At 40.7% G+C, this 24,509-nt stretch overlaps 1 protein-coding gene across 1 annotated transcript in view; it reads right to left on the bottom strand.

Annotated features, from left to right (window-relative positions):
• Window positions 1-6,024: 6,024 nt before the first annotated feature.
• Window positions 6,025-24,509, bottom strand: part of ppm1h (protein phosphatase, Mg2+/Mn2+ dependent, 1H) — a 32,430-nt gene continuing 13,945 nt past the window's right edge. Inside the window, exons 4-10 of the mRNA XM_035664298.1 lie at window positions 18,450-18,562; window positions 18,219-18,303; window positions 17,879-17,997; window positions 12,011-12,074; window positions 10,095-10,202; window positions 8,245-8,396; window positions 6,025-7,874 (exon numbers count right to left, since the gene is read on the bottom strand). Of these exons, the coding sequence (XP_035520191.1) occupies window positions 7,727-7,874; window positions 8,245-8,396; window positions 10,095-10,202; window positions 12,011-12,074; window positions 17,879-17,997; window positions 18,219-18,303; window positions 18,450-18,562 (789 nt within the window). The 3' untranslated portion in view covers window positions 6,025-7,726. The remainder of the gene's footprint in view (window positions 7,875-8,244; window positions 8,397-10,094; window positions 10,203-12,010; window positions 12,075-17,878; window positions 17,998-18,218; window positions 18,304-18,449; window positions 18,563-24,509) is intronic.

Genomic DNA, 24,509 nt, shown 5'->3' with positions numbered 1-24,509 from the left:
ATAATATTCATAGGTCACCTGAAAATAAGAATCATTATGTTTTCGTTACCTTAGAATGAGCTGTTTTTATCTGCAGATGCCACAAGTTGCCTTACGTGGAGGTCGTCATTGTTGAACCGCCATGTTTCTACAGTAGCCCAGAATGGACAAACCAAATTGTGGCTCTAGATAGAGCATTTTGCCCTTTTTTATTTGCAGGTTTCACGGTCAGCGTAGTTTCTCCTACACACTTCACAGGCCGTTCTCATTCGCAGGTCCCAGGTACAGACGCCAGCAGCATTCAATTAGCTGCAATCTGCAACTTCACCACTAGATGCCACTAAATCCTACACACTGAACCTTTAACTGCTCTCAGCCCATTTTAGGAGAAGAATTGTAACAAGAAGTAGCCATTGTAAGAGTTAAATGTTGTGTGTGAGTTTGTGGCTGAGAAACGAACCACTTCTACCAAATATGTCAGGCTGAATCACAGAGAAATGTATTTATAATGCTGCAGAAAATATTGAATTTTACATTAGTTGTAATGATTCTGAATTGGATGTGAATATTTCACTATAAAATGATCATATTGTAATGTTATTGTGCATCAAGTCCACATTATTAATGAAGAATACCACCACATTATATTAATACCATGTATTGATATTAAGGTGTGGCATTACAGTATGTTATGTATTTATGTGTATTTCCTGGTGTTAATACCTAATCTAGTTTGAAGTTGAGGGACATTTTTAATAGAACATAACGAGGCTCCGGTGTACAAGTTTAGTCTCTCACTCCCTTGTAGTTGCAGTTACAATACTGGGTGTCACTGTGCAGTAGGTTACAACCCCACAGTGACAACAGGAACAACCTCTGGAACACAAAACACCTCTTCACACGACATTACACCCCCGCATGCTGTAGTAGGGACTCCTCGACTCCCTCTCCGTGTCCCCTGGAGGTCTCCGAGCCCGAGTTTCAGATCATCCAGTAGGTCATATGAGGGGAGAGGAGCGCTTTGTGGTTTGCACTGAAGAAAAAGAGGAAGGAGGAGGAGGAGGAGGAGGAGAGCAACGGAGGGAGCAGGTCTGCTTGGGCGGGGTTTCCCTCTTATTTCAAGGCACAGAAGAGGAGCGGAGCGGGGAGAGTACGGACCCGCTCCAGCTGCTGCACGGGAATGTCGCCGTAGTCGAGGCTGGTTGCGTTTTCGCTAGCTTGACGATATTCTTCCAGTCTCTTTTTTTTTTCTTTTCTTTAACATCCTCGTTCTCCCCCCGTCCTCCTCTCGCATTGTGACCACGTACTGGCTGAGGTAGTAGTTTGTGCTGTTGGTTGGGTTGTGACACTGCCCGCTATGGAGATGACTGCGCAAGCTACTGCCTTGCCAGTGCTGGTGCCTTCACTTCCAGCCGAGGGAAGGGGAAAAAAAAGAGCTCCCCCCTGCTCTTCAACGCTGTTATACGGTTTTAACAGGTAATGCACACTGCTGGAGTGACATAGCTACCGTGTTCCGTTTGAAGCTGCAATGTAATGCTTGTAAAAGGAAAAATGGCTTGTGGTTGCATTGTTGCATTTTGAGCTGAAGCCGTTTGAGAACTGTATCATGTTTCATCCAATAAAATAGAGAATAACTGTGGGGGAAAAGCACTTTGCTGTGTGTAGTTTGAATTTTTTGCACTGCTGATGATTATTCATTGACATGCGTTTGATTTTTTTTTTTAATTGGTACCATAATCCCCCCCCTTTTTCTGTATTTGCAGGATGGAGGAGGAAGCTTGCTTGTGTTGGATGGAAATCCGATATGCAAGTTTTTAAATAATTTGTATGCACATTTTTAAAATGCACGAGGAAGTCGATATCTGCTATGGATTTGCATAGTTTTCCACCACCTCAGGCGGAGTGGGCTGTGCAGAAAGCATGTAGGTCAACAGTACTGTTGCTATGAGGAGAGAGGAGTGACGTGGCTCCTGCTGCCCACAGAGGTATCCTACAATACATCTGCTCTGACACACAAGCTGGCTTTATGGTCCTCCCCGACGTCTTTTGTTGTTAATGCTGCATACCGTCAGACACTGGGGCAGATAGCGTGTGCTCCTCCTGCACCTAAACACCCCATCTCTGCAGGGCAGTGCTGCTGGCACTGTTCACCAAATAATCTGATTATTATGCTAAATCTGGATGGTGTGTGCCTCAGTGCTCGAACTCTGCACAGACAGACGCAGCACATGACCTAACCCCCACCCCCCACCCTCCACAGGCGTTTCAGCAGTGGTGTCCTCACTGAAGTCTGGGAGCGCAGCCCTGATGTGGGTCGTGCGTTGTGAGTTAACCTTTTGAAATCCTCCCTCTGCTGCTGCCTGACAGCATCTGGTTGCTCTGTATCACATTAGTATGGGCAGTCAGGGGTCTCGTGATGGGGGTGGGGACCGGAATGGGTAATGAGCTTTGATTGGCTGCAGGGGCCAGGCAGCCCGGGTCGATGAAACCCATGCAGGGTTTTCCAGTCTTGTGCTCTCAGACCCCCACTGCCCTGATGATGATAGCACGCCGCTCACTCAATGACTGACTGACTGAACATTGAATCCTGCGTTTGACCTTCCAAGAAGACTCATGAAATATTTATGAGTTCACACTTGATAGTGTGTTAGGCAGAGTTATGTTCATCTTGGGCCACAGCTCTTCCCACTAGCATCTGTGCTGGTATTAAAACAATAAATTTTACTCCAGCTCCTCATTGTAGAGATAGACGTAGGTTGAAAAGGGGGTGCTTTTCCTTTTAAAGAGAAGAAGCGAGCTAGTAAACACACACAGGAGAACTGTTATTGTCAAGCCTGTTGAGTAGCAGCCCTACAGGTCTGCATTAGATGTATTCAAACAACTGTCCGTCTCGTGTAAGAAATTCAAGTTATCCAGCCTCCGGGGTTAAACCAAACATCATTTATCATATCCTGGCTGTAAAGAGAGCCAGCCTATGGATCAGTGAGCAGTGCAGAGGCAGCCCATGTCCTTCTCATCCATCTTGTGTCAAAGCTCTCATTTGAGCCGGGCCGCAGATAAATTATACTTCAGGCAGCCAAAGCCCTAAAGCAGTAAATTAGAGCCCCCCTGTGGAAAATCGGCTTGCTCAGATGGGTATCACAGCTGCACCGTTGAAGCAGCCGCACCCTTGTCCTGACAGGACAGTCGACCCTTTTGCGTACTCTGTTTTCACCAGATACCTTAACACGTGCTGCTTCTGTAACGCAACATGTTTGGAATTAGTTCTGAAATAAATTAGTTGATTAATTGGGGAGTTGATCAACATTTTTGACGGTTTGTCAAGAAAAATGCCAAAAAAGTGGGATTCTCTTTGGGTTTTGGACTGTTTGTTGGAGAAGAGAAGCAACCTGATCATGTCATCCTGGGCTCTGAAGAATTGTGATGGTCAGTTTCGCATTTTTCTGACATTGTATGTAATAAATGATTAATCAATTTGAAATCAACAGAATAATCGCCAGCAAGAAGAGCTTAAACAATTGCTCGGTTGCCAGGAAATGATTTGGCAACTATTTTAATAATTGATTCCTCGTTCAAGTCGTTTTTCAAGAAAAAGTGCCAAACATGATTCTTCCAGCCTCTCAAATGTGAAGATTTCCTGCTTTTTTTCTTGTCTGCCATTATAGTAAACTGAATATCTTTAGGTTTTGAACTGCTAGTCAGACAAAAAACTATTATTTAGAAAATGAAAAACAAAGATCGTTAATAAAAATTATCATTAGTTGGTAGTTGGTTTGTTGCAGGTCAAAAATAATATAAAAAAAATAGTATCTTTTCACTTAATCCTCTCCTGAAAGGAGGCTTGAAGGCGGTGGCCCCAGCAGCGAGTCACCTTTCCAGTACAAGAGATGAGTATTTCACTGCAAGCCCACTCAGCATCTCCCTCTGATCTGTCCACGGGTGGGGTGGGAGTGCTGCAACCTTGGAAAAACAAGCCACCCACAGGAATGACTGTGTCATCATTGCCGTCATCCAATCTGGACCACACACACACACACGTGTGGAGAGTAGGAGTGGAGTGCCAGATCAGTTCTGGCCTGACTGGAGGAGGATGCGGCGCTGGCCTGTGGGGACCAGATGGCCCTCCAGCTCCTGCAGAGGACCCAGGAGTGTGAGACTCCCACTATAGCACATTATGATCGTCTGAGTGTGTGTAAAGGCATTCATAAAGATGTGTGTGGTGCTCGTATCTTAACGTGTGGGTAGGATAACAGGAATTGAACTAAACCTGAATTTGAGTTATAAAAGTTACTATTGTTGAACGTGTGTGTGGTCCAGAAACCTTTCCTGGCTTTGTGCTCCGTTATCAATCAGAGCATTTATTTATCCATCCTTTGCTTCTTGTTTACTTTTTTTAATTTTAGCTTTATTTCAGACATAAAAAAGTCCATATTCTGCTTTAAAAAAAGAAAAGAAATGGAAAATAGGAAATAAATGAAAAAGATACTTGCTAAAATAAAGAGATACAAATGAGGTAGAAATCTTACATCAACCAACAAAGACATGACATTTCAGTCAAAATTAGCTGTGCATATTAAGTGGTAGCACAGTTACAAAATGGTTTGTAAGGAATAAAAGAAACCAAAGGACACACTGTATAAGTCCTTTTCATGGGAGACATTTTGACATGTCTCAGTAGGAATAGCACAGGAGTAAGTGGTGAAATTCATGATGGCTGAATTCCATTTAGCTACTTCAGTTTCAGATCCCTGCTGTTGTGCAGGCTGAATCACTGTCAAACCATCATGACTTTCTTATTTTAACCTGCTATTGCTACAATTCCATCTACTATGAACTAATTTACTAGCTAACTCTTTTTGCAAATGCATAGAACTTAAAACTATCTGATAGTGTTGGACACATCACTGTCCCTGGCTGATTGAAACTCAATGTGTTTCAGGTTTGGCCATCTGTAAAACTGTTACCAGCATGAGTTTCACATTTTTAGTGTCACGTTATCTCTTATCAGTATGAGGCTATTTTGATCCATTTCTAAATAAAACGCTGGCGATTATCAAAACTAAGCTGAGTGATGCTGGCTTTCTGAAAGGGCATTAAAAGCTGATTCATACCAACATTGTGAGCGCAACGAGTTGTCGAGTGTTTAATGTAAGTTCTCTGGTGCCAAAAAGCGTCAAGTGTCCTTTCACTGCTCCACAATCCATCTCTCACTATGGAATGCATATTATTTCATATGATACCTCTGTCATGTCATGAACTATGAAAGATCCAGTCTTGTGGTTTGATTTCTATCTTCACTCTCTCAAGTATTTGATATCACAGCAGTTTCACTTAAGACTCAGGAGGTTATTCCTCAATGTACCACACCCACTCTCACTGTATTAAAGTGAAAGGTGAATTGAAATGGGGATGAACCTCTCATCTTTTTTTTTTTTGATCAAGTTATCAAGTTGTCTTTCATCACTTCGGGTTGTGTGTGTGCTTTAGAGTCAAATTACGCCCCTCACAGCAGCCTCTACCATGAAATCTTCTGTCAGGCTATTCTGTGAACTGATACCCTTCATCCACATATTGCTTTGGGACTCACTTGACACAGTTTGTTAGAGTGGTGATAGTCTTATTCTATACAGTTACTGGAGTGTAAGGGAGTCTGTCTGGGTGTTTTAACACAGTGCAGGCAGGCAGTGATGAAATAAGTATTCGGATCTTTTACTTTAGTAAAGGTTGCAATGCTACAGTGTAAAAATACTACTGATTACTTAAGTAAATGTACAAAAGTATTAGCATCCATATACTATACTACTAAAAGTACTCATGAAAAATGGCTAATTTCAAAATCATATATATTGTATTAATGGTCTAGCATTAGCGATGCTTTGTACATCACTTTAATGTTAAAACTGGTAAAGGAAAGGCTATTTGGATTCCATTATATACTGCTGGGTTACTTAATAATATACTCTGTGTATACATATATATACACAAGAAATACCTGATATCATTAATGTGGGAAAAAATGTTAAAAAGGTCAGAAATTGTCCATTTTTTAATAGAGCAGAAAAGTGACCATGTAAACCTTTTTTTACACTGTTCTAGGTTTCCAAAACAGTACAAATTATGTATTTTCACTCAGTAAGATGTACATCACTTATAGTAAAAGAAAGAAGTGTCCACTGAAAACGTTATTTACATTTTGCACATTGAAATTAAATTACTGTCTGTTCCATGTTTCACCAGTTCCAGACACTCGTACAGCAGTTAACATACAATATTTGTGCACAATTAATAGCAGCTGAAAACTACGACCTAAACCTAAATGAACCAAACTGTGGAAGACCACTGAATCAGGGAACAAAGATGATTGTAGAGAGACATAAGGTACATGTTTGTATAACTGTCTGCAATGATAATCTTGAATATACTGTTGGAGGCACCTGCTATTCATAAGGATAGGTTTATCTTAATAGGGACAATGTATCCAACTGATACTGACAAAAGGTAAAAAATTAGGTCATGGCAGTGGGTTTTTTCTTTTTTTTTTAGCATTCTACATATTTTCTACAACAGTATAACCTTCACACAGTTCCCTGGGAGGCTTTTTGTCTTTGCTCAGTGCTTTTCTGAAAACGTTTACAAATCTTGCAGATACACGAGCAAATCATACCAATGTAACTCTGAATAATGGCACAGGTAGCAGCTGATGATTCAGCTGACATAGCATGCAAACAGTCAAAGAAGACAAAGACAGCATGTGTTATGTGTAATACAATAAAAGGAAGAAAATTATGAGGTAGATGGCTAATGGTGAATGAGTGCAACAGATATTATTTTGGATACTATGTTATTACTTCTTAATTAATAATTATATAATAATAATTAACGTAAAAACTGGGCTAGATTTAATAGTATGATGAGATGTAAGCAGGGTTGAAGGTGACTCCTCATAGTAGTGTATTCTTCATAAATGTGTTCAATTTCAACAGAAGCAGCAGTTTTCCTTAATAGTAAGCACAGTATTGCAATGCAAGGGGTACAAATGAACCAAAATAGCAACTGCAGAATTAGGAGAACCAGGTGACGTACAATCTACAGAAAGCTTTTTTTTTTTCTCCTTTGGTAAAACAGACTAACAATTGCACATGGCTAAATTAAAAGCTCTACATGGGACAGAGGATGTATGATTCATATATGCAGGACATCAGTCTTCAGGTTTGTTTTTTTTATACACTGTACAGGTGTTCAACCAAACACACTTATTAAATGTCTTATGCCTGGGAGTATTTACATTTTCACATTTATAAATATTGTGCATTAGTTAGTAACAGCAATCCTGAGATGCACGTCACCATCGCATCCATGAGAACCCTTGCTCTCAAACCCTCTGGCATCACCCCACAAATAGATTCACAATGGCTTCCTCGAGATTGAATAAAATAAAATAAAATAAAATAAATCAGTCGTTCAACTCTTCAACAGTTCTTTTCATGATTCGGCTATTAACAGTTTCATTTCTATTAAAAAAAGAAAAGGGCCAGAAAAAAATATGATCATCCTGATTAAAGATGATCAAGGGGAAAATGGCCTGGACATAAATCCCAACTCTGACCAGAAACATCTTGGAACCCTCAGCGGAGTCCACACTAAAGCACTTTAAAAAGAGCACAAGGGATGAGGGAAACTGCAGAGGTCAAGTTGGGGGATCAAGGCAGGGTTATGTTTCAGTGGTAGTTGTCGTTTCCTAGCTTGGCTAGTTCTGCTTGTTGCCGTACATGAGGGGAATGATGTAGACAGAGATGTCATCTCCAGAGCCTAATCTGTCATTGGATATCCTCCAACCGCGGTCCTTCAGCACCCCGCGTGCTCTCATTACGAGGTCTTGAGCTGCCATTGTGTACCTGACATAATAAAAGTGATAAATGGTTAAGGCGTAGTCATAGCATGGTGATATACAATAAGATAAATGGTCACATCTGATAATAATAATAATGCACAGTATTTGACTTGAAGTACATCTGGCCACAACCAGATCGGGGGAATGAAAATACTGTGGTGAACTTTTGAAACCAAGCTAACAAGAGAAGTGTCAGAGCACCCAATTAATAGTCTTACAAGCTTTTCTTTGATATCAGAGACATTACTTATCTAATATTTGGAAATTTGCATAATTACAACAAGATAACAACGTTCATCCTCTACAAATAAGACAGGGGTGAGGGGAAGTTCAGGCACGACTGGCGGCTGCAGCTGTGTGATGAGTGAACGTGCCTGTGCTGGTCGTCGGGGTCGCAGTTTGCCAGGAAACAGGTGACTGCTTCAGCTACTTCCTGGTTAGAGAGGACGTCCCACAGACCATCAGTTCCCAGCACCAGAACATCGTCAGCCCCATGCTCGTACTGCGCCAAAGGGTAGGCTTTGACCTGAAGGTGAAGGGGAAAAACAAGGCAAAAGTTGAGAGGTGCATGGTTTCTAGGAATTATTTGAACCTTTTGCACGAAATCCCTGTGAAGATGTTACATAATAGGCTATTGCTGCGTATACACAATGCCCGAAGAAGAGAAAGAACAGGAAAAACACCCTTTATTCCGACATTCACATATTATTCTAAGGTGGTTAGCCCTTGTGTTAATCATCCTTGAAGGACATATTACTGTTGAATTTTTAATTGAAATGAGTACCACAAACAACAAAATAAATTTAAAATATAATTTTGTAACGTGTGTAACATCACCATTTAATTCCCATTTGTTTGGGAACATCTTCCTAATATATTCTTTTTCTAAAAGCAACTGCACACAGTGTAATAGCAAGCAAAGTATGGACTCAAAAAGAAAAAAAGAAAAATGCTATAGTTTGGTTGGTTCAACTAATTCCTTTGCTACCCTGGGGGAGTTGCCTGTTTACGCCAACTTACTGCAGAGACTACTGCGAAAAGAGCACACAATGACCACAGCGACCGTGAAATGGAATCAGAATGACCTCCGCATTGATCATGAGACTCCATGTTGTGGTAAACCTTGTGATTTAAGTCAAGCTTTGCAAGAGAGAAAAGGACTGAGGCTATCAATACATGAAAGAGAGGGCAGTTCCTAGAATCAATTTCAAAACAGGGATTTCAACAGCAACAAAACATCTGCGGAAGAGGGGTCATGACCAAATCATTTGATTTCCAACCCAATGCCCATATTTGATCTCATGATGAGTGTGATGACTCCAAGTGTCAAAGTAAGCTTTTTTTCTGAGACCTTTTTATTACCTGAGAGAAATCACTTATTTTAACTTTGCAAGAAGGTTTTTTCACAATCACTGCAGGGTGTTCTCCCACACATATGATTCCTTTATTAGTAATTGTCTATTTTTCCCCTTCATTTTAGCATCCAGCGAGACGTCTAACGATCAGGTTTGACATGTCGTACATATACTAATAACGTGTTTACACTCTGTCTGAAACAATAGAGACTACAAGCACCTCAAAGGAAAAAAATCTGAAAAGAAATACAACATCAAAAAGTAAGCTGAACTATGACTGAACTCAGAGGGCAATGAATTAAAGATCAAGAGAATTCATGGGCTGCGTGACTACTGCAATCATGTGCAGTAGACACTGGAAAGGAAAGGAGTCATTTGAGAGCGACGACCGTTGGGGAATGTTAATGTGCACTTGACCACATAGTTCACAGTGTGGACTGTTAATGGCCAAAGGCATTTTACATCATTACCTCTGTGCTCTTTTTATCAAGAAGTAGAGGTTATGAGGTAAGACAAAAGGAAAGATCCACTGTAAAGTACTGTAACATTGTTAACACATTGTTATTAATGATGTGAGTTGCATTTCCTTTATTTTGTTTTTTATTTCTCATTTGCATAAATGCTCTATGTCGATGATGTGATGTTGATTTGCTTTTTTGTAATTTGTTTTTTTGTTTTGTAAGTTGTTTTGTTTTGTAATTCAAATAGTTGAAATTTAGGAAATCGTAAATTGAAGTGACAGTAAAAACAAGCAAATTCCCAAACTTTTATAACAAATATTAAAAGTTCACACACAGTTATGTATAAAGGATAATGTGAATGAGTGATTGGAGGACATAATGAAGGGCACAATTTAAAATGGAGCCTACCTCTGGGCAGCAGGACAGGAAGGGCTTAATGTAGATGTTGGAGTCATGCACTTTGAGATTGTGGTCCCCGAGACCTCTGGTGACCCCAATGGTCGCTAACACACGAGCCTGCAAAAGATCAGACATATGTAAAGCACAGCCTCCATCGGAGTCAAACAAAACAACCACCAAGTAAATGGAGAGGCTCTTTCAAAAACAATATATATATTTTTACTGAACAAAAGACAAGACAGAGACAGTGGGTGTCTTAAGGGATATTTTAAGTGTAGTGTTTTATATTTGTAGCTTTCGCCGTCATTTCAATCGGTCATGATGCTCATGATCTGTTATATTATAATAATATATCATATATCACCAAAGTAATGCCCACAGCTACAGTGTGGCAAGAACAGTGAGTTGAAACTGAACCAGGAAATAGGTCTATAAGGACAGTTTGGGTCATAGTTTTACTGTTCACACATTAATTTCTCTTCATTTGGCTAACTTGTTTAAAACCAGTCAGTTAGTCTCACTGCTTGTGTTTCTTGGCCTGTCTGTGAGTCTACTGCATTAATCCCTGATCATTGTAAAGAATAACCTGCATGACACACCCCTAGCCACATTTCACTGACGGATACAGGCTACTCCCAGTGGGAATCATTATCTGGATGGATGAGCAGCATTTAGGGCAAATAAACACAAGCTCATCGTCAGCATCTTCCAGTTCTGTAAGTGCCTAACGATCGTTCCCTGAGTCCCAGGCGCCATCAAACTCATTTGTAAGCTGTACAAAACTCTTTTTGACACCTACTGTCTGCACAGATCGCCATCGACGCTTCTAAATATGGCTGCTGGCACAGGACGGGAGAACTGGGCTAATTGAATCTACTGTACAGCGTACGAGATATGGAGGCGCATAAGGATGGGGAGAGCAGTACGAAAGGGTAAGTGAGGCCTGCTAGGAATGAGCCTGGATCAGTATGCAGCACAGAGAGGTGGATAGAAGGGAGAGCGTTTCAAAGTGGCGGCAAAGCTCCTCCGGCAGAGTAGGGGAAACATCCTGGGATTAATTGTTGAGCGTTGGGGCCCAGCAGGCTTCGCGCCGGGCTTTGAAGTGCTCTGACGTTCCTCTCCCTCGCACAAAGCCCCCTTGCTCTATCTAGCCATCCATCTCTGTGCCTTACTTCAAAGGGAGAAGACGCGACGTGGGCACGGCCAACTGTGCAAGGGGTAAACCCGAGTGTGGTTGCAGGCAGAGAGCACGGTGAGGTGACATCTGCCCCAGTCATCAGTCTAACATAAATCTACAGTTTGTCTGTGTTAAAGAAAAACTGGAGAAGGCCACAGTGAGAACATATTCACATCTATCATGTTTCTAATCTGACCTTTTCAATGCAACATGGACAAGGTGCCACACACCACCACATGTGCAGCATCACTTAGGGAATAGGAAATGTCATGAACAGTGTGCAGTGTGCTTTTGACCTTTTCTTGTATCAAAACACTGACAAGATTCTCCCGAAAGTCAGTGTTTTAGTGACGTAGTATTCCGTAGTATTAACATATGTGACTTTTTGGACACTTTTCATCTGTCTTTGGTCACATTTTCATCCTCTAATGGGTGCCCCCGATGGGAGTCCCACCTTTGACCCCTAGCTGTGTAAGTGCTACATTTCTACCCGCTGAGGGACATAAAAGTCCATTAGAGCAGAGATATTTTCTGTGCCGTAGGTTAGTGCAGGATGTGAATCCTTGTGGAAAAAGCGGCCATGAATGCTTTCCACTAGCTGGCTCCTCCGCACAGTGACAGGGGAGGATAGGGGGGCTGGAGGTGCTAGGGGCTGACTAATGGTGCCCTAGCGAGCTTTGATTACAGGCGAGGCGCACAAGGCCGTGGGAGTAACTCTGTCAGCAAGTAGCCGCCAAGCACTTCTTACCTTCTTCCCTTCACCGTAGATCAGGGGAAACTTTAGGTCATCGTCCTCGATGGTTTTATACGCCCTGTGCAGAGGAGAGAGGACACTTTAATGGGTTTTTGGTTTATGGCAGGCAGCACACATGTGCCCTGGAGATACATTGCCTCCGTGCACCCCCAGTAGGCCTTGCTGCTGAGGTGACTGGCACAGAGAGAAAGAGTATGCTAAGAGGAAAAAGAGAGACGGTGAGGAAAAAAAAAATCCTCCCAGACATCACACAGAACGACACAGAGCCTTAGCATATTTCCCTCCTTTTTTTCTTTCTAACGGATCTTGTAAAAGTCTCCCTAGTGACAAAGAGTGAGACGTCTATCTCTTGGATTACTGTTGGTTTTCTGTGACTGCCTGCTGCAGTTGTGTGTGTGTGTGTGTGTGTGTGTGCATGTATGTATCTGAAAGCCTGCATGTAAAGCAGCTGAATGATGCAAAAGTATCCACGTTTACATTCCCCTGCTCTCAGAGCGGTGTTTAAACTTTCCCAACTAATGAATAATTTACCATCTTCAGACTGGCACCAGCCAGAGCTGCAGTATAAGGAAAAATACTGTATGTATTCATGCCAGGTCTTAAGATACACTTTTCACCTCCACAGCTTAGAGACATGCTTGTAGTGAGTATAATTTTCACCCATGAACAGTTTTACTTCAGAAGAACAGCTGTGTCACTATATAGTATCAGAAACATTACAAATCTGAGCCCATTTCAGCAGAGCTGCCAGGAGAGAGTTTTCCATTCACAACTCACATCAGGTGATATGAATAGAAAAATCTAGCTCTGTTTGAAAGAGTTGTTACCTGGATCAAATAACATTTAGTACATTTATTTTAGCCTTTACAATGGAGGAAATGAAGGAACAAATTGTTTGAAATGAATGTAGAATGCTTTTGACAATAAAACAAACACAGATGATAACAGCTATCTGGTCTAAAAAGCTGCTTAAAAAAACCTAAAGTGCAGATATCATGTGACCCAGGCCTGCCACACACCTTATCCAATGTATTTCAGCTGCTGTGAAGCAGATTAGCAGGGACTGGGATGGTTTTTACATTACTGCTGGTTCCACTCAGAGAGACCATATGTTTCCACCTTAGGCGAGCGCTATACTGCTGTACTCAGCACTTTTTTAACAGTGTGCAGAGCGAGGACTATCACAGAGAACGCAGCCCACAAACACAGAAATACAGTTTGCAACCTCTTTTGAGCAGAGAGATGTAGCTCAAAATAACGGTGCGTAGAAGAGTTCCTTACTAATGTTTGCAAATATTTATGGTGTGGAGAAAACCTCTAAAACAGCAGATTAATTATTTAAAAGTTAAATTCAGCATTAAAAGAGGCATTAATTGAAGTAGGGCAGGTTAAACTCTTAACCTCTCTATTTAAAAAAAATAGGGAAATACTATTTCTCCTGTCATATCACTCCAAACTTCTTTTATTTGAGTATTTCACCTTCAAAAAGTGTAAGGCTCCTAAATAGAAAACTACCACACTGAGACACACACTTCATGTCATATTTCAAAGATATCTTGGATGAAATCCCTAGAGCCCGCTGTCGGGGACACACTCCCTCTCGAGACTTGTGTTTACAGCGAATCCATCCTGTCAGACTTGAGATAACAAGTGTGTGACAAAAAGAGAGAGATGCACATTAATCCTGTTATAATACCTGCTTCCTGCTCTGGGACATAGCGTCCAAAAAACGACGGCGTGCAGAGTTGCTCAACGGCCGTACTGTTTGACCACGACACTGAGCGCTTTAACATTCAAGGGGACTGTTTGGACGCCTGATATGTTGCAAAGTGAGACTGACTGAGAAAGGGTGGGGGGAGGGGAGAGGAAGAGGAAGAGAGGGAGCCAGGGAGGGAAGGAGGCGGGTGGTATCATCCTCTCTGCAGGTGACGGGCAGGAGAGGAGGGGAGTGATGTCATCTCTGCTCGGTGCAAAGAGGGGGTGACAGAAACATTAGGAGTGTGTGTGCTCAGCATCCCGATCTGTGCACAGAAACACACACACACACACCCAACGGCAAACATTGAGGTGACATTGTGTCGGGGCTTGTGTCAGGGCCTGTGTCAGCACCGGATGAGTCAATTGACAGTTGGGTTCAAATAAACTTTTTAGCCAACCTTAATGAGCTTTTCATAGATTGTGCGGTGCTTTTAAACGGCGGTGACCCAGCGACTCTACGCTGTATGCCTCGGTCATATCAGTGCAAAGGCATCATGGAAACAGAAAGGAAGAAGAGAAGGAGGAATAGGAGAGGGAGTGAAAATATATGACAGTGATGAAGGTGTGTGTTAGTCTCCCTCCTCTCTCATTTAATGTCTATAGGATCAGGGGGAGGACAGATACCGTAGTGGGCACGGGCACTAAATAGAGACAGCTTGAGCACCATTCATTGTCATTTATCATTGCCCTCCTATGTGGTCTGCACACCATCTTTTTTTCATATATTTTTTTTCTTTTACTTCGCTTTTCCCTCTCCTCCTTTATGCCTATTTCTATCTTTGAAACGTACCCCGGTCTTCTTTCATTTCTCTCTGTCTTTGAAGCAATTTTCTTTCTCATTTGTCCTCTCTGTCCTCTCCTGCCACCCACTGTCTTCCCGACCTTCCCTCCGCCTGGCTGGCTGTGTTTTTATGTGGCGTTTGGATCATGTCGAACACGGCCGACCGCTCGACATCCATCACTCCGGAACGTATCGCAAAACAAAACCGCCCGCCATCCTGGACAGCGACCACCATTACAGTTTGCAAGGCCAAAGCCAGCTTGCGCTTTAGTCCAACTGGCCGAGGGAGGGGAGGTAAAGAAAGCGAGGGATGAAAACAGAAAGAGGTGGGCTGTGGACCTGTATGCCTTTATTAGAGCGTGGCCTTGATCATGGATGCCTTTGAGGGAATTGGATGACAGCTTACACCCACACATGCACAGCATGTGGGCATACTGGCTGCTCATAGAGAGTGTACATGTACAGACAGAAAGCTGCAGAGACTTAAAAAAATAGTCATTTGTACCTACAGCATTTGAGCTGCACCTATACAACGTGACACACTTAAGTCACACCCATACACATTAATGCAATCAGCCACACCAGCTGATAGGGTAGACCCAGACTTAGTCCGGGTGTAATGTGCATAACAGGGTTATGGGTAGAACCTGATTAAAAATACATTACAGGACGTCTTCATTGCTGAGACAGTAAACAGGCAGACAGCAGACTGAGAGTTCTGGGCCCAATAAGGAACACAGCCGCTGACTGACCTACATCTGCTGAACCGGCGCTGCAAAACGCAACCGCACGGAGGTGCTGTCAGGAAACATACTGCTCATCTCTCCTCAGTCACCTGCACCTACCACTCATATATCTATAAGTGTATACATATGCATAATACAGTTCCCTACAGGGGACAGACATAATTAAAACACTTCTACAATTCAATTGTGAAATAACTGGAGTGAAATCCAGTGGTTGTAGAACTGTATTTAAGCACAACTTGATTGTTGCTAATGCTACTTCATATTTATAATCCACTAGGCAAATATTGTTCTTGTTACATTTATCTGATAACTATAGTCACTAGGTTTATTAGGAGTTTAGATAAAAAACATATGAACAATATATAAAATATACAATATATTCAACCTCCCATATAAACTACTTAAAATTAGCTCTACCATAACCAGTTAACCAGTATGCATCAGTAATAACAGTCTACTATAATAATAAAGAATATAATTTGATACTTTTTGGCACATTTGGAGGAAGAAGTACATCGTTGAGAAATATTGAAAATTGTACTGCAGTAGAGATACAAAAGTATTATCAACCAAATATACGTACAAGTATTAAAGGTAAAGGCACTCATTATGCAGGAAGAAGGCCAATGTCAGTGGTACATTCTAATATAATATTGGATTATTATTACTGATGTATCAATGTGTAAGCAGCATTTTGATGTTGACGCTAGTGGAGGTGGAGCTAATTTTAGCTAATTTACATACGGCTGTTTATTGACTGTGTAACAATGCAGTATATTTTATATATAATTATATATAATTCTTAATCTGTAAGGGGATTAGCTGTTAAATAAATGTAGAGTAAAAACTATATATTTAATAATATTTCATTGTGCTATATAGTGTAGTAAAAGAAGCATAAATCCAAATAATCCAAATATTCAAGTACAAGTACCTCAGAACTATACGTAAATATATTCTTCAGTAAATACACTCACTACTGTAACATACTGTAAGTAACACTTTAAATACATTATCATTTACATGTGATGGAGTATTTTCTTCTATACCAGGGCAGATCAAAAGGGTGGCAGCTAAAAAATGCCTGGCCACCCCAGTTTGGTGTCAAATGTTGTCACATTTTACACATTTATTTAGATTATTTTAGGCTTAATTTTAATAAAAAATACATATATTTGGAAAACATGTCTTAAGATTTGGAAACAATTACTTGAGGGCATACTTGATGAATTATTAATACTGATTTCTAATGCCACCCTTAGATATTTGTATTCAATGCTTTACTAAACGTGCCACAATAATGTAATGTTTTTAAGTTATCATAGCTTATCCATGTAGGCTATCTTTTCCAAGCAAAAATTAATATATGTGATTGTTTGTGATTAAATCAGCACAAATTTCTGCCAACCCTTAGAGTCTGCATGCCACCCTCTTGCCACCCCATAAATATTTCTCTAGATCCGCCCCTGTTCTCTACTATATTTTCTCTCGCTCTCATATTTCCATCTGTTTCTCTGTCTTTATGTATTCTCTCTTTTCTTCCTCTTCACACCATCTCTCTTTTCTTCCTCTTCACACCATCTTCCTCAATCACTTTTTTTTACCTCTCTCTCTCCACAGAAAGATAAAGAGCTGGGTCCTTGCTGTTCCCACAGATTCCTTCTTACCTTCTTCTCACACATACAGGCAAAAATGTCAAGGCCACTTCCTGGCCTCGCTCTGACAGTAAAGCTTTAAAAAAAAAACAATTCTTCACACTGAATAGGATAGTGATTCCTATTATTGGCTATTTTCATTAGGGGGCATTATAGCAGATCACTCAAACAAAGAGAATGTTACAAATGAATGTTTCAGTGAGGCAAAATTACATGAAGCAAATTTCTCTCTGAGGGCTCACAAATGGATTCTACTACATACACAGGAAGTGTAAGGTAGTAAAACATTTAACAGTTTTAGCATTAAATAATTGAGCAGGAAGGTAGAGGATAAACCTACTGTCACACACACTGAAGAAAAATGCAAAATGGGAAAAAAAACAGTTTGCATGCTGTGTCACTTGCATTGTACTAGACGAAGGTCCAGTGTGTAGGATTTGGTGGTATCTAGCAGTGAAGTTGCACATTGCAACTAACTGAACACTGCTCCTGTTTGTATTTGACAATCTGGGAATGAGAACAGGCTGTAAAGAGTGTAGGAGAAACTATGGTGGCTGCATTTGTCGCCCCAAAAAGGCCCCATCTACAGTAGGGCTGCACAATTAATTGCCATATTATCTAAATCGCAATATGGCCAAGTGCAATATGCAAATCGCAGGAAGCTGCAATTGTTTGATAAAAGTGAAATGTGTGACAAAACAGCATTATAAATCAGCATCTATTGATAAAAACAGCTCATTCTAATGTAACAAAAACACAACAATTCTTATTTTCAGGTGATAATACATTAATGAAAACATACTTATGATATTATATTCATTTCTGCCAGTAGATCCTCCCTAAATGTTACACACTGGACCTTTAACAGATTAATTCAATAAGTAAATCAGTCCAAAAACCATTAAATCATTTAACCCACCATCCCGCCATGGTGAAGTCACGGTACAGCATCCTCTTCCCCACCTCCTTTCTCTGGACCCTCCTCGGGAATTCCAGATGCGTAAACTCGTTACCTAATAAGTGGGGCTGCATGTAGGCCTTTGATATGAAACAAAAGAAGAAAAAAAACAGAAAAAGAAGAAGATTGACATGCCTGAGGGATAGGAAAAACAATTCCATAGTCTATTAAGCTGACAAAGAGAGCAGGCAGTGTAAGAGAGACAGAGCTAAGCATAGCCGCTGTCTCAATGGGAGGGGAGGTCAGCTCTGCTAATATATGACAACTCGCTAGAGAGTAGCTGAGGAAGGCTCTCTCTTACCAGGAACTGCAGTCGCCGTCTCTCTGACTCTGGCGTGAACTCTGTTGACATGGGGATGACTTCCCCGGCCCGGATAATGATAGCTCTGAGGGAGAGCAGCAGACAAAACAAAACTCTGTTTATTCAAGTTGAGACACTGTTGCTCCCGCTGCCTGAAGGGCACCCGAAGGTAAGCGACACAGAGAAGACACCTAACTTACATATTGGTGTATATGAGTGTGTGTCTCTCACCTGCTGTCCCCGGCGTTCCCAACGTAAAGCTTCCCCAGTAAATAGACGACCACCAGAGCAGTGCAGCCACCCGAGATGTTGTAGACTGCCTTCTCCTTTTCTATCTGCACATCCTGAATACAAACACACACACACACACACAAATTAATCTTCTTATGAGAGCACATACCTAATACAAGTCCATCCTCTGCACATAATCATGTTTTTAATCATCACAGACTTCAAAAACTTTTTTCCTATTGCGCAGCGGCACATAGCATTTAAGCAAGAACCCGATAGTGAATAAAATATTGCCCTGAAACTTAAAAGCCGGCCATGATGCTATTATTAATTATAGCAACATAATGAATTCATTTATCAATAGCACCACGAGTCAAGGAGCAATAAAATGGAATGGAGACCAGAAGGATTGGAAAATTTGAAGGCACCGCTGGTTATTACACCAGTTAATTAGCCCAGATTAATTTGTTGCTAATTAAACAAAAGAAATTATTTTTAAAAAAAAGCCATGCTATCAGTTCATTAATTAGAAGAATAATTAACCTGTCAGCGAATTAATCAAAATGCTAACATAAATTTTAACAGAGCTGCTCGCACTTGGTTTAACACTTTAATGCTTTCCATGGCTACTGTTGGTCTGCAGTTAAACAGCTCCTGAGGGACCTTTAATAGCAAAACAAAAGCGGGAAGTTATCCCGGGGAAATGGATGACCCCTCTAGCGCCTCCCTCGCATCCCTCTGTCACTATCAAGAGATTAGTGTGGGATGAAATATGTTGGCGAACACATTTACAGCGAGGCCATCCCTAACATGTTTTCCCAAGAGGGATGTTACCCCAACTAAATCATATTGCCTTCTGCTACGCTGCTGACGACCTCCATTTGATCACAACTCTATCAATGTGTGTGTGTGTGTGTGTGTTTGTGTCTGGAAGCAAAGTGTGTATATGAAGGAATCAATGATGAGACTGGATGTGTGTGTATGACTTCATACATGTGTGCGTTTGTGTACATTTTTATGCAGACTGAAATAGTGTGTGTGTTTGGATGCATGCACTCCATCGTCCTTTCCAGTTACCAAAAACATACACACCACTGTTGCTGCTACACACATTAATCAGGAGTGAGAGAGCATGACAGAATATAGAGGATGGATATGTGTGTGTGTGTGTGTGTGTCAGGGGGGTGAACAAATGTGTCCTTCACCCCAAATGAAATATGAATCCATAGTGAGCCATACATATTTATCCTCGCTGTATCCAATACCTCTTGCTGCAGGCAAAGTCTTTAATAATGAAAATGTCTGCATAAACATCTACACCTTTCTCCTCTCCTCTTCCGCTAGGAATAATCCAACAACTGGTATAACTAGCAGGCAGAGAGGGAGACAAATATACACATACACACATGCAAAAACAATTTCTGCACTTCTTTAAATTAAACTCTGTTGTCAAAGAAAAATGCTACGAGGTATGACTGACAAAGCAGGAATTGCCATATGAAATCACTCCTACATCAGCGATCATGACAAAAATAAGAGACGTAATCATCAAGTAAGTTAAAAAAGATTGAATCTGCCATTCTACCAACAAGTGAGAGGACAACAGAAGCAGAATACTTAAAGCAGAAGTAGAAGAAAAGGTCAGGGACAACTTAAACACCATGGACATCAATACATTGTGTACATTCATACGTCTCATCCCACAAAAACCACATAAACTGACTGAATCTTTATGCAGTGAAAGTTTTCTTTGAACAGAATCTCAAGGAACAAGCCCCCTCAAACACAGAAACATCTCTCAACACCTCCCATCCAAACAAACACTGTAGAAAGGACCATTAAAGAATAGGTATATTCTTATACGAAATTAATATAATAAGGTACACTTGTAGTACATGTGAGTAAATGTTTCATTGCTTGAGCACAAGTTATTTTATTCAACATATTGTGCTGTGAAGGCCACTATCTTCACAGCAGTTTTCTAACCAGCCTTCTTGCCAAAAACTCCCTTCTCCATGCTGTTTGCAGTGTTATCTGTTAGTGAGCTTGCAGAATCACTGACAGAGCCTGACTCCATCCGACCTAAAAACAGGGGGAAAAACTCAGAGAACAGTGATGCGAGAGAAAGAGGTTGATCGGGAAAAAGATGGAAAACTCTGATGATGGGCAGTGAGACAGGTAATTAACTGCATTAATCATTTGAACTAATTAGCCAAATCAGTGGCATATCAGCTGTTTTTTAAGGACAAGAATGACCTTTGGGCAAATTCTTTTCGAAAATCTGCTAATGCTCCTTTAATATTGAGCATTAATAATCCACTGCCAACACACACACACACACACACAGTCAGGCACCTGGCCATTGTGACTGTCAGTATTCATGCATTATTGGTTAGATTACAATTAACTACTGCCCTGACATAGACTGGCAACCTGACCACCTGCTCGTGCCCCACTTCTCACTGAATAAAATCTGTGATGGAAAATGTTAATAAATGTCACTAACTGAAGGAATACTTATAGACATTTTGGGAGATACGCTTATTTGGTGTCTTACCAAGAGTTAGACCAGAAGATCATGGCTGTAGTAAACATGAAGCTGGTTAGCCCTGGTTAGCACACAGACTGCAAACAGGGGGATGGTTATCTCTCAGTAATTAAAACTATAAAAAGTTATATATTCTTTCTTTGATCTGTATAGAAACCACAATGTAAAAATTACATGTGTCTACAGGGGTTGTGTACATGTGCACTATTACTCTTACTCTGCTGTTTGCCTGTGCAACCTTATGATGATAATGAGACTACGTTTTTACACGTTTTGTACAGATTATATAAATGAGATATAACGTGGTAAATACTGAGCTTTATAGGCAAGTCAGGCTAGCTGTTTCCTTCTTTCCAGTCTAGCAGGTCCATTTAAAAAAAAAAACCCTGCAGAGGTGCCTCTTGGATGCCCTTATGTTAGATAAAAAAACAATAGAACAGAATATAAAGTGCCCTCTAGGTTACCCTTCTAGTGGAGAAAAGACTGTAAATTGGCCTTTAGGATGCTAACCCTAACTAAGCTGTTTCAACATAAATGCAGCATGACTTTCTGGTGCCCCACTGCATGTCTTACTAACTTTTAGTTTTTTGCCCCTGCCCCTCATTCAGCCTGAGTCTGCCACTGATACTACAAATAATGTCTTCTATAAAGGTTTTACAGCCTACTGAAGATGATAATATGAGGCCGGTGACCTCACCCCCACTAATTTCTGTCCCGGTCCAATCAACTGTTTTGCTGATATTAAGCCTTTCCCTCTGCACGTTGTTTTTAATGTTTACACATCCCCAAGTGATTATCAACACACACACACACACACCGGCCACTTCCATGGGATGAAGTGAGTTGTGTCAGAGGAGAATTAAAGGCGGATCCCTATGATACAATACAGAGGCTCGGTGAACTCAGAGAGATTTAGAGATAATGTTGGAGATGATAACAACCCCTCCCAAGATTCACTGACATTTCCACATTTTCTTAAAGAATGAGCTTCATTTAAAAAAAAACAAAAAACGAGGGGCTTAGTAAAGAGCAGTGAGAGAAGAACATAGGCAGCAAAAGAGAAAGATACTACTAAATAATAATAGTAAAGCCTTGTACTGACTTCACAGTGTAAAACTGGATCATAATTTTAATGTCCTATGATCTTAATCTGCTCAAAACTGGATTTCTGTAGATTACTGCCATGCTTTTAACCAATTTTATTGTGACACTGTCCAACTATATGTTCTATTATTATTAGTAATAATTATTAGTAATTGAAACTACAGATCCCCATCACTGATCAACAGATCCTTATACAAGCATTAATTACACCAGCACGCACACCAAGCTGAGTTCCCCAACACACTGTTTCTCTTTAAATGGCCATGCAGTATGGTAAACATATGGCACACTGCCATCTAGTGGTTAAGAGCTGGAAACACCAGGATGCACTGAGAAATTGTGAGGTTGGCCTGCACTGCCCTCCATCAAGATCAAACTTAACCACCCTAAGTGAGCTCACCAAAGACGCAAATGTTAGCATTTTGCAAAGAGTTTGTGCTGTGCAGAATTGGGATGAGCAATACTGAAAGATAATTCATTGGACAGTGTCTCTTATAGTCAGGTTTACTGCTACAGGACAGCATGGATGATATTTGGTCTGCTGTAAATCACCAAAATAGCAATGGAAACAGATAGTATTATTTTATCTTTTGTTCTTTTATCCCACGAGGGTCTGTATAAATGTTCTCAGCTTCCGTGCTCAAGTTCCGTGGCCTCTGTAGTTTCCCCTACATGCTTGGAAGGGGAGGGTAAGGTAAACTGGTTGCAATCTGCAACTTCACCACTAGATTCCTCTAAATCCTACACACTGTACCTTTAAAGTCCTTTGCCTGTAAAATTTGCCAGCAGGCCTTTTACTGTCTAAATGGCAAACTATGAATTACTACCAGCTAGCAAGTTTGAGTTCAGCAGAGTGAAAGAGTGACTTTAACCTCTCAATGTAACTTTACATGGTAAAATTGTTACTCTTTTTCGCAATCCAGCAGAAGACAAACACAACAGAGACTGTTGATCGAAACCCTGATGTTGAAACTGAGGCCAGTGACCTCTTCCCCTTTCACTTGTCAGGCAGGCTAGCACTGTTTTGATTGGCCTTGGTCTTGAGCTCTAGGCCTTTGCATGAGTTAAGTCTCCAGCATCCACTTACAGCACGGCCAGATGGCTAGTGTGTTTGTGTGTGTGACCTGTAGAAGCTAGAAGGGTCCATCAACTCTGAGGCTGTAAGCTAGATGACTGACTGACTGACTGACTGACTGACAGACACCATAGGCTTTCAGTTTAACGGAAACAGACACATGTTACTTATGAATATGGAAAATGTACTTGGTGTATTAGCGTATATGTGTATGTTTTTTGTGTTGTTCGGTGGGATTTCTGTACAATTTACTGATCGCACCGCAACCTTATTCACCTTATCACCTTTGCCCAGTTGGTAAGACACCCGCTCATCTCTCTGGGCTGCTGAAAGATAATGACACTCTAGACAAGTTCATATCAACTTACAGCAGTACAGTAAATACCTAAAATACCTCAAATCTAACTTTAAATGATCAAATAACAAAACGGCTTGCTAGCTGTATAAACAGTCAGACAATCATCATGTTTTGGTGAAATACTAACTGTTTGAACATACTAATGACTAGCAGAGAAGTGGATCATTGTGGTTTGAGGTGTTTCTATGTGTGTTTTTTCTTTTTCCATTGCACAATTTGAATAAATTGTAGCTGACATAATTCAAGCTGACCACATCCACAGCACTTTATAAAAAAGATCTTGTTTGTAGTGTAATTACTGGGTTTAAGAAATGAGTTATGAAATAAAACAAGGGTGTTTATCCTATAAGGTATTCCTTGTATCCACAGGTCAACTTCAAAAGGGAAATGATCCATGTGTGCATGCTTATCTTTGTAAACTAACTGTGAGGCCTATGTGCATTTCACTTGACTGTCTAATTACACTGAATCAATATCAGTTTACTTAGTAAGTAATCAGAGTTTAATGGATGTTAGTCGTTAGATGTTAGGATGGAGTAACCAAACCGATTCTTCCATGTGTGCACTGATACTGATAAATGTGGCAGCCTGCAGTGTAAATGAATAGTAGTTTCCATGAAATTCTGCATACAATATGTTGTGGCAGTCTATATCATTGTGCAGTTTCACCAAGCTCTGTAAAGTAAATGGCAAATGCGTGCAAATAATAAACCTTAGCTCAACAAGTATTTGGTTTGAAGGCTTGCATTTAGCAGTGCTTACAGAAAATACTTACTTATTGCAGCTAAAATAGTTTTGTGTCTTTCTTTTTTCAGCAACTTCCTCCCAAGCAATGCAGCTGGAAAAGCTTTTTTTTGTTTTGAGAAAAGGGCATGACCAGTCTTTTTTTCCAAGTACACATAAAACCAGGGATGGAAGCAGCAAATCTGGGCGATTTGACAGAGGGATATCCAGTGTTCAATTCAATTCAATTCA

The sequence above is a fragment of the Morone saxatilis genome, unplaced genomic scaffold (genome assembly GCF_004916995.1).
Source record: "Morone saxatilis isolate NCDOM2014 unplaced genomic scaffold, NCSU_SB_2.0 Contig2, whole genome shotgun sequence".
Taxonomy (NCBI): Eukaryota; Metazoa; Chordata; class Actinopteri; family Moronidae; genus Morone; species Morone saxatilis.
Note: the sequence above shows the minus strand (reverse complement) of the source record. Positions and strands in the feature narration are given on the sequence as shown.